This window comes from Homalodisca vitripennis, chromosome 7 (genome assembly GCF_021130785.1).
Source record: "Homalodisca vitripennis isolate AUS2020 chromosome 7, UT_GWSS_2.1, whole genome shotgun sequence".
NCBI classification, from domain to species: domain Eukaryota; kingdom Metazoa; phylum Arthropoda; class Insecta; order Hemiptera; family Cicadellidae; genus Homalodisca; species Homalodisca vitripennis.
This window is the reverse complement of record NC_060213.1, coordinates 60,958,265-60,971,008: the sequence shown is the minus strand read 5'-3', so window position 1 is coordinate 60,971,008 and position 12,744 is coordinate 60,958,265. Positions and strand designations below refer to the sequence as shown.

The 12,744-nt window shown below is 34.7% G+C and overlaps 1 protein-coding gene across 1 annotated transcript in view; it reads right to left on the bottom strand.

The window, feature by feature from the left end:
• LOC124365910 (sorting nexin-27) overlaps window positions 1-5,292 on the bottom strand; it is a 44,219-nt gene extending 38,927 nt beyond the window's left edge. Inside the window, exon 1 of the mRNA XM_046822031.1 lies at window positions 4,987-5,292. Coding sequence (XP_046677987.1) covers window positions 4,987-5,243 — 257 coding nt within the window. The 5' untranslated portion in view covers window positions 5,244-5,292. The remainder of the gene's footprint in view (window positions 1-4,986) is intronic.
• Between the last annotated feature and the right edge of the window lie 7,452 nt (window positions 5,293-12,744).

Sequence of the window (12,744 nt, the reverse complement as noted above, 5' to 3'; positions counted from 1 at the left end):
ACTTGTAGTAATATAAGTAACTTATATATGTTATTACATATATTTCTATGATAATACAATACAATTTTGTTATCTAGATGCATTGTTGTCTAGTAAATTGTAATGTGACAAACTATGAAGCTGTAAAATTTAACATTTTATGCCTAATTTGCATTGTAGTCTATGGAATATTCCTGTGGACACAATTTCACTAAGTAACGAGTCAGTAGGCCTAATATTTAAAACCACAGTAAGAATTGGTAAACAAAAAAAAACAAACAAACAAACAAAAAACCGTATGGTTTCAAACCATAAACTTATTAGCTAGGTTTCAACTATCAATTTAAATGTAGACAATATTTGAAATAATTGACTTTAATGGAGTTTACTATGGTTAAATGTTTTTTTTTAATCTGAGGAAGGGGGTTTTATTTTAAAAAATTCAGGCCCATTAAAACAATATTTCAAAACAAATTTAAAACAATATTATGTTTAGTATTAACTATTAAGTACTGACACAGAATGTTTTCAGACAACTGGAAGGGGTTAGTTTGCTGTGCTTCTCAGTGGTTTCAAGTTAACTAATGCGTAACCTCTTAAAGTGGTTTTTGTCAGTTAATGTCACTCTGCAGTGAAAAGAGGGTTCAAAATGTCATGCTGTGTCGTTAGACCCTCATGCCAGTATGTGTTTTGTTGCTGTTGGAACTACCCCATGAAATGAATTATCATTGTAAAATGATTTTCGTGTTTTATTTGCTATTTTCTTTAGAGTTTACAGTTTTTATAATGGATTTAGAAAAGAAGAAATTAAGCCAGAATTAAGCAATGTCTCTAAAGATATGGAATGAAGTTGATGCATTTCTTATCGCACCGGAATCAATCATGATGAAGATAACCATAATCAGTGCTTCTGACCATAAAACTATTTCTACTATCTATGACAATGAGGAAGGAAATTAGATTTACTATGGTAAAATACTAGCTGTGAGGCACTCTGCACCATTGATCATATTCTGAAATATATCCAGCAACAAAGCAATTGTGAAAAGTTCAATATGTATTATGGCCAAGGAACAAGAGCATAAAAACAAGTACTTTGTGCTCAAAATGTAGTAAACCAATGAGGATAAAGCTCATGAATACTGTTTTTGAAGTGTATTTGAAACCTGAAGCTGAATCAGAATTTAAGGACTGATTGTACAAATTTTCTGCATGGTTTAATCAGTAATATTTTCTGGTAATTCTGTATACTTTTCATATTTTACTCTTCATCATAAGCAGTGTATATGTTAAATTAAACAAATGTATAAAAAAAATAATGTGCATTATGTTTTTGTAAACAACTACAGCATATTATGAGTTTCCAAAAGTTAGGTAATGTTAAGTAGGCAAAATAAAAGTGTAAAAATATAAACCAAAAGAAAATATATTTAAAATACATGTCGAATGTTACTTTACATTTTTATAACATTATTGATACATTTTAGCTTGTATGATATCATTTTCATTTTCTAAACCATTTTATTAAAATCTATTACTTTTTTACACAAACATTTATGGTTGGAAAGAATGCAAGTAATTTTTTTTTTTAATCTTGTACAAATAATAATTATAGTAAATACAACCTACATTATGAGAACAATAGTAACAGTGTCACAAAACACCACACCTAGTACTTGAGGGTTAAAAAGACAAGCCTTGTAAACTATTTATTAAACATCAGAATGTTCGCACTTCACCATATCTGTATATTCTCAAAACCTTTATGATATTAAAGCTGATAACAGCTATTTAGAAACTAGTAGTGATTCATTTTAATAGCCTACCAGAAATAAGATGTATATACTTATAAATGTTTTATATCATTTGAACAGGACCTTTTTATTCAACTCGAACTTCATAGTAAATTGTGCTATAACCTAAGAGAGAATTTTATACAAATATTTAACGTATTCACTGGTGGTCTAAAACATGGTAGGGCTCCTAGGTGATGAAAATTTTTATTGATTTTGAGTAGTCATAAGAAGACTGAAAAAAACAGGACTCGCTGGAATTGACATTTTCATTTAATAAAAAGTGAATTATATTATTCAAATTTTTTTTAATAATAATTATTTATAGGCCTAATACAGTGATGTAACAGACAACAATTCCATTTAGCAGTCAAGTTCATACACACTTTTTTGTACTTTTTACAAAATAAAACTATTTTAGAGTACATTACTGAGGTATTAGTAGTATTAAGGTTTAATGGTAGAAAGGTGGTATAAGTCCACCTACAAAAATAAGACGTTTTTCATTTCATTATTGTATTGCTGCATGTAAACAAATTTACATTCCCAACCATCTCTCACTGATTTCTCTGTACAGGTTGTTATAGCAACAGTCAAAACAATGGTTAGGCACAGCCCTGTTTGATACAGGCACTAACAGCAATGGTAGAGAGATCATTTGTACAATATTTCTGGAGTGGCATACCATACACCTCTATGTTTGCTTTTGTTATTCCTTTCCGCACAAAGCTCATTGAAATGGCTCTCCTGCAGTGTGGGTTGCACCCAGGCCCGTATTTAGGCACTGTGCTCATGCACATTTCATCAGATTCAGGAATTTAAAAATATTATAATAAGATTCTAAAATGAATTGCCTTTAATCTGCAAAAGATATGGCAGATCATTAATTTGTATCACTTATTAAACATTTAAACTTTAAATGTTAAAAAAGTCATGATAGATAAAATATTAAAATATAAACTCAATTAGTATATTTTATAGAAAAACTGTATACCACTGCAAAAATTGTAAAGCTGAAACATTAGCAAAAAGACGCAGCAGTATGGCTTTCCATAAACATATCAAATAGAAACTGAAAGTAAAACTCACGGCTCTGAGCGAACATAAATATAGAAAATACAACCTTCAGACAAACTATTAATACAAAATTACAATAATTTGTTTATTAGGTGGCACAGTTACAGGTTTCCACACACAAATTATTCAAAAATTACGGTTTGCGATCAGTACTTTGCGTAATTCTGATAAGCTGTCATCTGCGAATAAACACAGCAGACTCATGTCGCTACATAATCATAATCATAATTGATACATACCAATTTCTTGATTTTATAAGCTTTTTGAGATAGAAACACTACTGTTTTAGAGGTATTACCGGTTTACAGTGAGATTCCTGGCTTATTCCAATTCGGGTGTAACCATGAAGATTAACACAGTAAGGTGTTGCCACGTGCAGCTCTCACTGCTGGCCAGAGGCAGTCATGATCAAATCGGTAAATATTAACTTTAACTACTTCACACTATTTGTACAAATTTCAACTTTAAATAAGAAACTAAATGAATATGAGAGTAGTAATAGATATAAAAGGGAGGAAAGCCTAAATAATAACTGAAATTAAGTTGGAAATGCCCCTGGCTTATAGTGCGGGCTTCTGTACCTGCACTTTTGACAAAAAAGAGTCCTCGAGATAGTACCTAAATTCAAGCTCAGATCACATACTTGTTTCACCCTACTCAAAGTTTCTTCAAAATGATCTGACGATAGAAAAGTGGCCTACCGGGGGCCAATCGCCCAAGAATTAAAGTAAAAAAATTTCCAACATAATTTAAAAAAAATAATGATAAAAGAAACCATGTCTGACTAAGAATAACACAATTTCCAAATTGTTCATTGTAACGAAACCAAATAACTTCACGGAGCACCCCTTGCACATATATTCAAAGTTATACCTCATCACTACTTGGGATAGGCTACTCCATTGTTTTACGTAGTATCTTCTAAAATCCAAACTCACAAGAATGCAAACACAAAATTGTTAATGGTGACAAAAAAATTTTGTATTTTGAAATGTACAACGCAGGAAAATCTAATAAATCACGAAACGGGTAAAAATAATTTATTGAGATGCACATTGGTATAAAATGTTGCATAAATGTCAAGAAAGACGAACAAAACTTAAAGCATAATGGAAAAACCTCAACATAGAGGTAGAATCTGATGAAAAACATCATTCAATCTTCACCATAGTGGTAAACCTGTTACAAATATGCTCGGATCTCTTAAATTCCTTGTACTTTTTTCACCTGAATGTTGGTATTCCAATTGTCCCCTCCACCAATACCTACACCTCCTTAGCTTGAATCTCTCCCACCCATGAACTCTGATTTTCCTCGATCCCTATATAGATGGACTATTTGAGACATAGGCCCCTAACCTAAAATTTCAAGTATCAGTTATTGTGCAATTATGAATCGCAATTAACTCAAAATTCTTCCTGAAAATGAAAACATTGATAAAAGTGGTTTGAGACTGTTGTAGCTAACGTAAATTAGAACCACAGACCTTTCGGAATATTCATATCATGTTACGAATATATAAGTTATAGTAAGTACAACACTGTGGTTGTTCCTGAAATCAAGATGTCAACAACCTCTGACAGAGCATCACATGAATCAGATGTGATGAGTTAAACTGTCTCCGCCCTTCTCTGATAACCAGCCTTACCACACTGCTATCAATACTTCAATAAGCTTTTATGAAATTGCTCAATAAAATGACAGCTGATTCAAATTTCATAAAATACATATCAATAGGATTATATGTCTACTCCGTTAGAACAGACAAATATGTGACACGAGTACTTATGTATTGACAAAAAATTAAAATTTAAGTTAAACACAGAATATTCTATTTATTTAATACTGGTCAAGTAAATTGGACACTGCATATAGAATTTTGACGGAAAATTGTATAGCCCAGAATCTATCTGGAAATTAATAATATGTTCTATTAAAACCCTCGCCTCTCCATTTATAAGGTGAGATGTCATGGTAAATTATCAGGCTTAAGCCACAAATGTTATCATTTATTGTAGACATTAAGTCTAAGTTAGGCTCAAAACTTGGGTTACAGGATATTTTATTAGGATGGCTTGTAATATTTTCAAACAACGAAGTAGCAAATATTTTGAACTTGGCTGACTTAATCACTTACACTTCAAGAATTCTATCGCCCTTTCTAATCCCAGCTTTTTCTGCAGCTCCACCATCCAAAACTGCGCTGACATGTTGAAGGGGAGCGTACAATTCTCCATTGATACTTCTAAGCTGACCACCTTCACTAACTTGTCCACGCACATTAAATCCGAAACCAGTTTCAGTTTTGTAAATTGTCACAACTCGAGGACCCGCCGTAATCGGTTTAATAATTTGTTCATTAGGAGGAGTAGAGTCGGACTCCGTTTCCGCCATGTTTACTTCGAGCCTAGCATTGCATTAACATCTTTTCTTTTCTAACAACTAGCAAGCTCAAGCTGGTGGTGAAGGTGAAACAGGTGTAGTAACATAAATTTTATTTATGAAATAAATTATACTACCTATCTAATACGAAATCATGGAACAGAAGTTCTAAGGGTGTAGAAACTGTTTACAACGGCCGACGTATATCTTTGTTGTACGTAGGCTATTACTTTCCAAAGAAAACGTAGCCACTTGTATTATAACCCGTTAAATTATATAACATAGAGAACTTCCCGGCAAAAGAAAAATTTAATTTTGTTTCTAGTTATTGCTTCGGCGTTCGGCTATGCTAGCTTTGAAGTACGCTGAAAATTATCTCCTTCATACTGGGACCTCACCGGAATTTGAACCCGTTATCTCTCAGAAATTTAAAATTTGACGTATAAGTGTGTTTTGTGCTCAAACCACAAAGGAAACCCCCTATTTTATACATTAAGGTCATTTATTGGGCAAAGATCTGTTGCCGAGTACTATTTACAGGAACGTATTGAAAAAGTTGTTTATTGGACATATATAATAAAATCGGCATGGGTTAGGTCAGTAGTTCTCGCCTGGTAGTTCACGGACCAATGCTACAGGGGCTACGAAAGACTAGATACTATTTGGTTTCGACGTAACTAAATATAAGGTAAAATTAGTAATGTAAAAATGTGTCAGCGTGTTACGGTAGTCTTAAGAAAATCGAACATGTTATTATTCTTGTATTACCAAATAAATTGGCTTAAGTGTTACATAAAACACTGCTTGTACATTTATGTTATTTGTACATTCTTTAACATAATAGCGGAAATGTAATATTTAGTTTGTCATATTCAGAGGTATATATAGCAATGACCCCAGACCACCCTAGTACATTATTTGTTTTTAAAAACGAGAAATACAACTTTGTCGGCATCTAAAAAACATCCAAATTTTTAAGTCTTTATATTTTTAGAATTCAATTGCGCGGCTTAAAAAATAGTAAAAAAATAATGAGAAGTGCTTATATAATTTTAAATGAAAATGCAACCTTAGATCTATAATTAAGTCTCTCAGCTTATGAGTTGCTAGGGCAAAGTCTGGAAAATCTCGCAAAACTACCAAGGAGTTAATAATGCCAGTAGCTATAACATTATGCAAGAAAGTGATAGGTGATTCATCTGCTAAACTCATATACACCATTAAAAAACTGTCTAGTAACAAATGAAGAATTACAGGTTTAGCAAATAATATTGTTGATAAAATTAACTGCGTGATATCTTGTGATGTGTTCACTTTGCAATTGGATGAGAGCACAGACATTAGATGATTACAAATTTTGGTCCTCATTTTTTTATTTAAGAAAAGCAATTATAAGAGTACCTTTTATTTAAAGTATTTCACACTGCAACCCATGACAAGTTTTAAAGAAACATGCCATTATTTAGAGGAAATGTGTAAGCATCTCTACGGATACTCTAGTAATAAAACAGTTACCAGGATCAAAGCATAGTACATTTAAAGAATTCATGTGGTGAATTAAAGCAAAATCCGGCCAGTACAATTTAGGTTTTATTCCTAGTTGTGCAAAAATGGGTAGTTATCATGATCAATTACTTCTTCTCATCGATGTCTTTAATGTAGAAAATACCATTTTTAAGCTTAGGAAGAAGGTACGTGTCTTACTTAGTGGTAGTAATAAGACAATTTCTTAGTTTACTTTTCTCAGCATAGCACATTAGTCTAATTGGCATATGTATTTTCCAGTTGAACATTTTACATTTAAACTATACAAGGAAATATTTTCAGATTGTATTGGAATTTAACGACAGAGAATTTAAAGTTGACACTGACAGCGATGTATTAGTATGTGAAACATACTCGGAGAATGACTCGGATGACATGGTACCCGAGAATACAGTCTAACATGGAACCGACAAATCTAAGCACCTGTTTAGGTACCAGTCACAAAACTAATCAAACTGTCAATGCCCATACTAGGCTAAAACGGGCCGGTTAATATTGGCTTTTAAAATATTGTAATGAATACAAACAATTGTGTTTTTGGCCTAAAACTGAACCAAAATCCCGCATCCAAAGGTGAAAAGGTCGTAGTTGAAGACAAAGCCAATCCAAAACATAGTCTCTGGGAGGCCCTCTTGAGCACTCCTCCACGTCCTTGGACAGCGTCTGAGCAACAAGCTCAATGGCTCGCCATTCGACTGGGATCTCTTGCCTATCTAGGAAATGATGTGTGAGCCGCAGACAGAGATTACTTCGCTGAAGAGCTAGGCGAGGGTAGTCAACTACCGAGCGATCTCAGCCAGGATGACTTGGATGCTGCTCTGGGCGGAGGCGGCTACCTTTAATTGTCCTCTGGTGCTTGCAGAGTAATTGGGACAGATGGAAACTCCAACTTCTGCGTTAGTGTCTCTCTGTGCCTCAGGACAGGTTTGTCGCCCGTAGTTCGCAGTGAGTAAGTAATTCTTGGCCGGATTGTTCGTTTCCTTTGGCGGCCCTTTTCCTCCGAGGTAGAGTCTTCGTCTTCCTATCGGTTTTCCTAGACGGCAATGGACCTCCGTCCCAACTTGGCCGCTGCCGCCTTGAAGGCTTTGCAGCTTCTGCAGCTGGCGTTATGGTCACCGCCACAGTTGCAGCTTTTTTAATATATTGAAATACATTTTATATTTTTATATGGTACTTACTAGGAGAAAAAAATATCTTTGTAATGTACAACGTTGTGGCATCACTGAAAAATAGTCGTAACAAATAAACTCAGCCGTGGCCAACCTGTTTCAGGTCTCCTTCTTCTTGTCTGTGACCAGATTCCATAATATATGAACATGTCCTATATCCCAGTAACGGCGTTGATGTATATTGATATTATGGCGTTTCCCGTAATTAATAAATTAATATTATCCCGTAATAGTGCGTATAATTGTTGGTGTTATTTAAAATCCCATTATAACGAAACATCATACTTGTAGTGAGCTAATCCAACTTCCAAAATAGAATCAAGTCATCGACAATAGAAAATTGAATGAAGTCTATACTCAACTATACTCACGACCCAAACACGCCCCGTTTCCAAAAGGGTTATCGTGTTATTCGGATCATACAAGATGTTAAAAATCTTCAGTGTGAAAGTATTTATCAGAGTTTCTTTCATCATGATTACGCTAAGCTCAGCAACAGTGAATACTTCATATATACTAATTCTGGAACTAATGATAAGTGAGTTTGTTGGTGATGATTGTGTATTGGCCGATGCCCAGCCTCACAATTTGATACTACACCAATTTTAAGTTTTTAGTCAATCTTTCTCAGATGAAATAACAGCCCTGTCATTCAAGGTTGACCCGCTCACAAATCTCTCGGCCCAAATGGAAGACATGGCTAGGGAAGTGGAAAAGTTGAATGCCAATTCTAGTCTCTCAAACAGCGTGTCTGCTAATGAACGTAAAGTTCAGCAACTGTAAGATGATCTACATAGAATCCAAAACATATAGATAATATCCCCTCGCCCGAGGCCACAATTGCTGAGCTAAACAAACGTACTCGGTGCTCGCACAATTTGATGATATATAATTTGACACAATTAAGTAGCCAAAGTTTAAATATTAGAAAACGACATGATCTAGGACTTGCAACTGAATTTGTGTGTTTTAATATAACAACTTTTAACTGTAATGAAATCAAGACTTTTCGTGTTGGTAAGACATCTTCTAACAAACCTAGAGCATTGAATGTTATTCTCGATTCTTTTTCTATAGTGTTTGGAATCCTTAAATATTTCTCGTCAGATGTCCTCTCTCAAGCTGATCCCCGCTTATCTAGCATACAAATATCTAGAACCCTAATGAAGCTGAACAAATCAAATCAATAAAAACATGTTAGTTAAACGCATTACCAGTGAATAAAGTAACAAAAATAAAACACACCAATGGTGTCCCAACTACTGTTAAGTCTTCAAAACACGCATAACTTTCAAGGGCACACTCAGAACACTTATATTACTCTTATTATAAGAATGTAAGTGGCATAAGGAGTAAGTTAGTTTAATTATAAACTGTGTCTAGCTCTACGTATGATATACTAGTTGAAACTAATCTCACCTCAGATATAGATGAAAATGAAATTGGCTTAAATGGTTTTACTATATTCATAAATGGCTTTCCTTCCAAAAACTAAAACAAAACTTAATGGGAGCGGCAGCATCTCTTATTGCTGTTAAAATTTACGTCTTGCTCTGACTGCACACCTTATAACATCACAACCCAACCTATAATTGCTTCGTGCAGAGTATCCTCTGCATGTCTTCTTCTCTCTCGGATGCATATAAATTCATCCGAGTCAACCCTGTCAATCCATCAAACACTAGTTTCTATCAAGCTGTTGGTGAAAATGCCCTCTCAATTAAAGATTGCGACAAAGTGCTTTTTATGGTTGACTTTAATTTACCCTCACTTGACTTTGATACCCTATATACTGATAATGATAATGAATCCTCCCGTGCCCTAAAACACGGCATTGTATAGTCTGAGGAATTTGAATAGAGTGCCTATAACTTTTGTGAAATTTGTCTCGACTTTGGTTTCACTTCACTACCCATCTGTATAGTGGCCAGCTCATGGTGTCCTTCTCCCCGAGGATCGTCACTACCCTGCATTATGCGCCGATATTTCTGTACAAGCTGATACACCACCCGATCTCAAATTTAATATGAAAATTTTAGATTGTGTAATATCGATGCTGACCGACGCCAACTACAACATCTTGAGATTCGTATAATCAATTATCCTTTTTTGTGATGTGGCCTTTTCTCCATTCAGCAATACCTTAAGTGCATTATATACATGCATACATAGGAATAAAACTACTATCTCTTATTTCCCAAAATGGTTCTCCTGTGAGCAGAAAATACTTACTAATAAGAAGCAACTTGCTCACAAGACTTTCAAACTAACCAGCAAGGCTCTGGTCATAAACAATTCTCAAGACTGATAAATCAATGCAAAAACTTAGCTTCCAAGTGCCATGATGACTATACAGAAAAAGTGGAACATCCTTTCAATATCGAACCTTCCTGGCCACATATTAATAATCTGAAACGTTCCCTGCCATCCCCCATAAAGTTAGTTTGGACTGTGTTTCTGCTAGTGGTCCTGAAGAAAAGAGTGACTTTCTTGCACAGTTCTTTTGCACTTGTTTATACACTCTGACATTGTCATACTATCCTTCAAATGTAAGTGCATAGATAGTTCACTCTCCAGCTTACAAGTTTCTGCTATGGATGTAAAAAAACTGCAACCTCTTGATCCGAACAAAACTGCTGGCCTTGATGGGATTCCTCCTTTGTACTTGGACATTGTGCTCCGTTGCTTGAAAATTACGTGACAGATTTGTTTAGTACCTCGTTGGTAGTTTCCATTCTGCTCTTTAAAAGCCTTTATGGTACCTATTTTCAAATCTGATGGGAGGGCTAATATCAGAATCCACCACTCAATACTATTCAAACACACGTATATTCAATATATTCAATCCATCATAGCTATGATTTTTGAGAGTGTGAATTATGACTATCTCAGTTACCAATCAAGAACATGTATATCTGAAAACCAGCTTGGCTTTCTCCTTGGTCCTTCTACTACATCATACCTAAAGTCTTTCAGGAATTTATTATGACAGCCTTTCTTAATAATGACTAAGTAGATTGCCTTAATCTTGATTTATTGAAGGGTTCGCCACTATTTAATAAATGGAAAAGTAGCTGGTTATGGCGTACAGAGTACTATGCTTCCCTTACTAGGTAGTTATTTTCGTAACAAAGATTTGATTGTTAAATGTGATGGAGGCTTCTCATAGCCTTTCCTAGTATTGTTAGGAGTTCCCCAGGGTCCCCTGCTCTTCAATATGTTTATTAATGACATCAGTACAACAATTTATTCCAACTACCACATGCTTGTAGATGATGTAAAGATCTTCTCTACGTTCCGCAATGTCGAGGATCAAGATGTCCTCCAAAGTCCACTGACTAATATAATAGACTAGTGCAGTTCTAACTCTGTGGGCCTCAACATCTCAAAATGTCAAGTTTAGTCCTTCGGGTGAGATGATATTACTCTACTCTTCATCCATGAAGAGAGCACGTAAGATAAAGGATCTGGGAATCATCATGACTCCTATGCTCAGCCTAATGAACGCTTGGCCCATGTTGTTTCCAAATCAAGTCAACTCTTGAGTTTAATCTTTTCATGAGAAACTTCAGATCTCCTCTTTCACTGTTTTTTATCTTCAGGATCTTGGTTATGCCTGTACTCATCAAGTATGCTTCATTCATATGGTGCCCTTACAAAATTGAACATATCGACATGCTCGAAGAAATTCATGTACGTTTTATCAGAATCCTAGGTTATTGGCTTGGTTTTCTTGAGATCCCTGTCGCTGTTTTGGAGAGGCTATGAGTTACAGTTCCCGCATCTGAGGCGCAGGCTCTCCGACTTCGGCCTGCTCTTTAAACTAGTGAACGGCCTCATTGACTGCCCTACGTTGCTATACAGTATCGACATTGCGGTAAGAGTTCCAACTCCATCTGCCTACAAGCTACATCTATAATAGCGGTTTGTCAATGTTAGTGAGGGAGAAAACCTGGTGTTTCCTGATATCGACTTCTTCGGTGTCTCTCTTGCCTCATTCAAGAAACAAGTTCGTGGAGTGTTAGTGAGGTGAGATTCAATCCATATTGTTATAAATTTATCTTGTTACCGTTTCCAATATCTAACTTGTTAGATCAGTCTATATATTATCTTATTTTAATTAATGGCGTTGCCATAGAATGGAAATATAGAAATATTGTGTATCGTTGAGGCAGTGTTTTGTTCTTCAAAGCTAAACAGTAAGCGTTTCCTCCTTGAGTGTTATCATTGTTGAATTTTTAGTTTTTTTTTTTATTACATTGTAAATTCAAAAGTTTGTGAAGATGTTTGTATGTTTAATACCCAATCATACTAATCCTAGTAGACCAATTTAAACAAAATTTGGTGATTAGGCCTATATTACACTTAGATGTGATAAGAATAAAATATAGACAAGTAGATTGCCTTAATCTTGATTTCTTGAAGTGTTCACCATCATTTACTAAATGGCAAATTAGCTGGTTATTGCGTACAGAGTACTATGCTTTCCTTACTAGGTAGTTATCTTCGTAACAAAGATTTAATTGTTACATGTGATGGAGACATCTCATAGCCTTTCCTAGTATTGTCAGGAGTTCAGCCAGATAAAGCCCACTCACTATCCATCCTCATGATGGCAGCCTCCTTATATTTGTTCAATTAAAAACACGTCAAAACAATACAATGTACAAGATGTTTAATTGATAGACTGATAGTGTTATCAACTTTTAAATACATTATTCCCAAACATTACTTAAAAAAGTATCATGCAAGTTGTTTGAAATACTGAAAAATTGGTAAAATATAAATAAAAAACAATA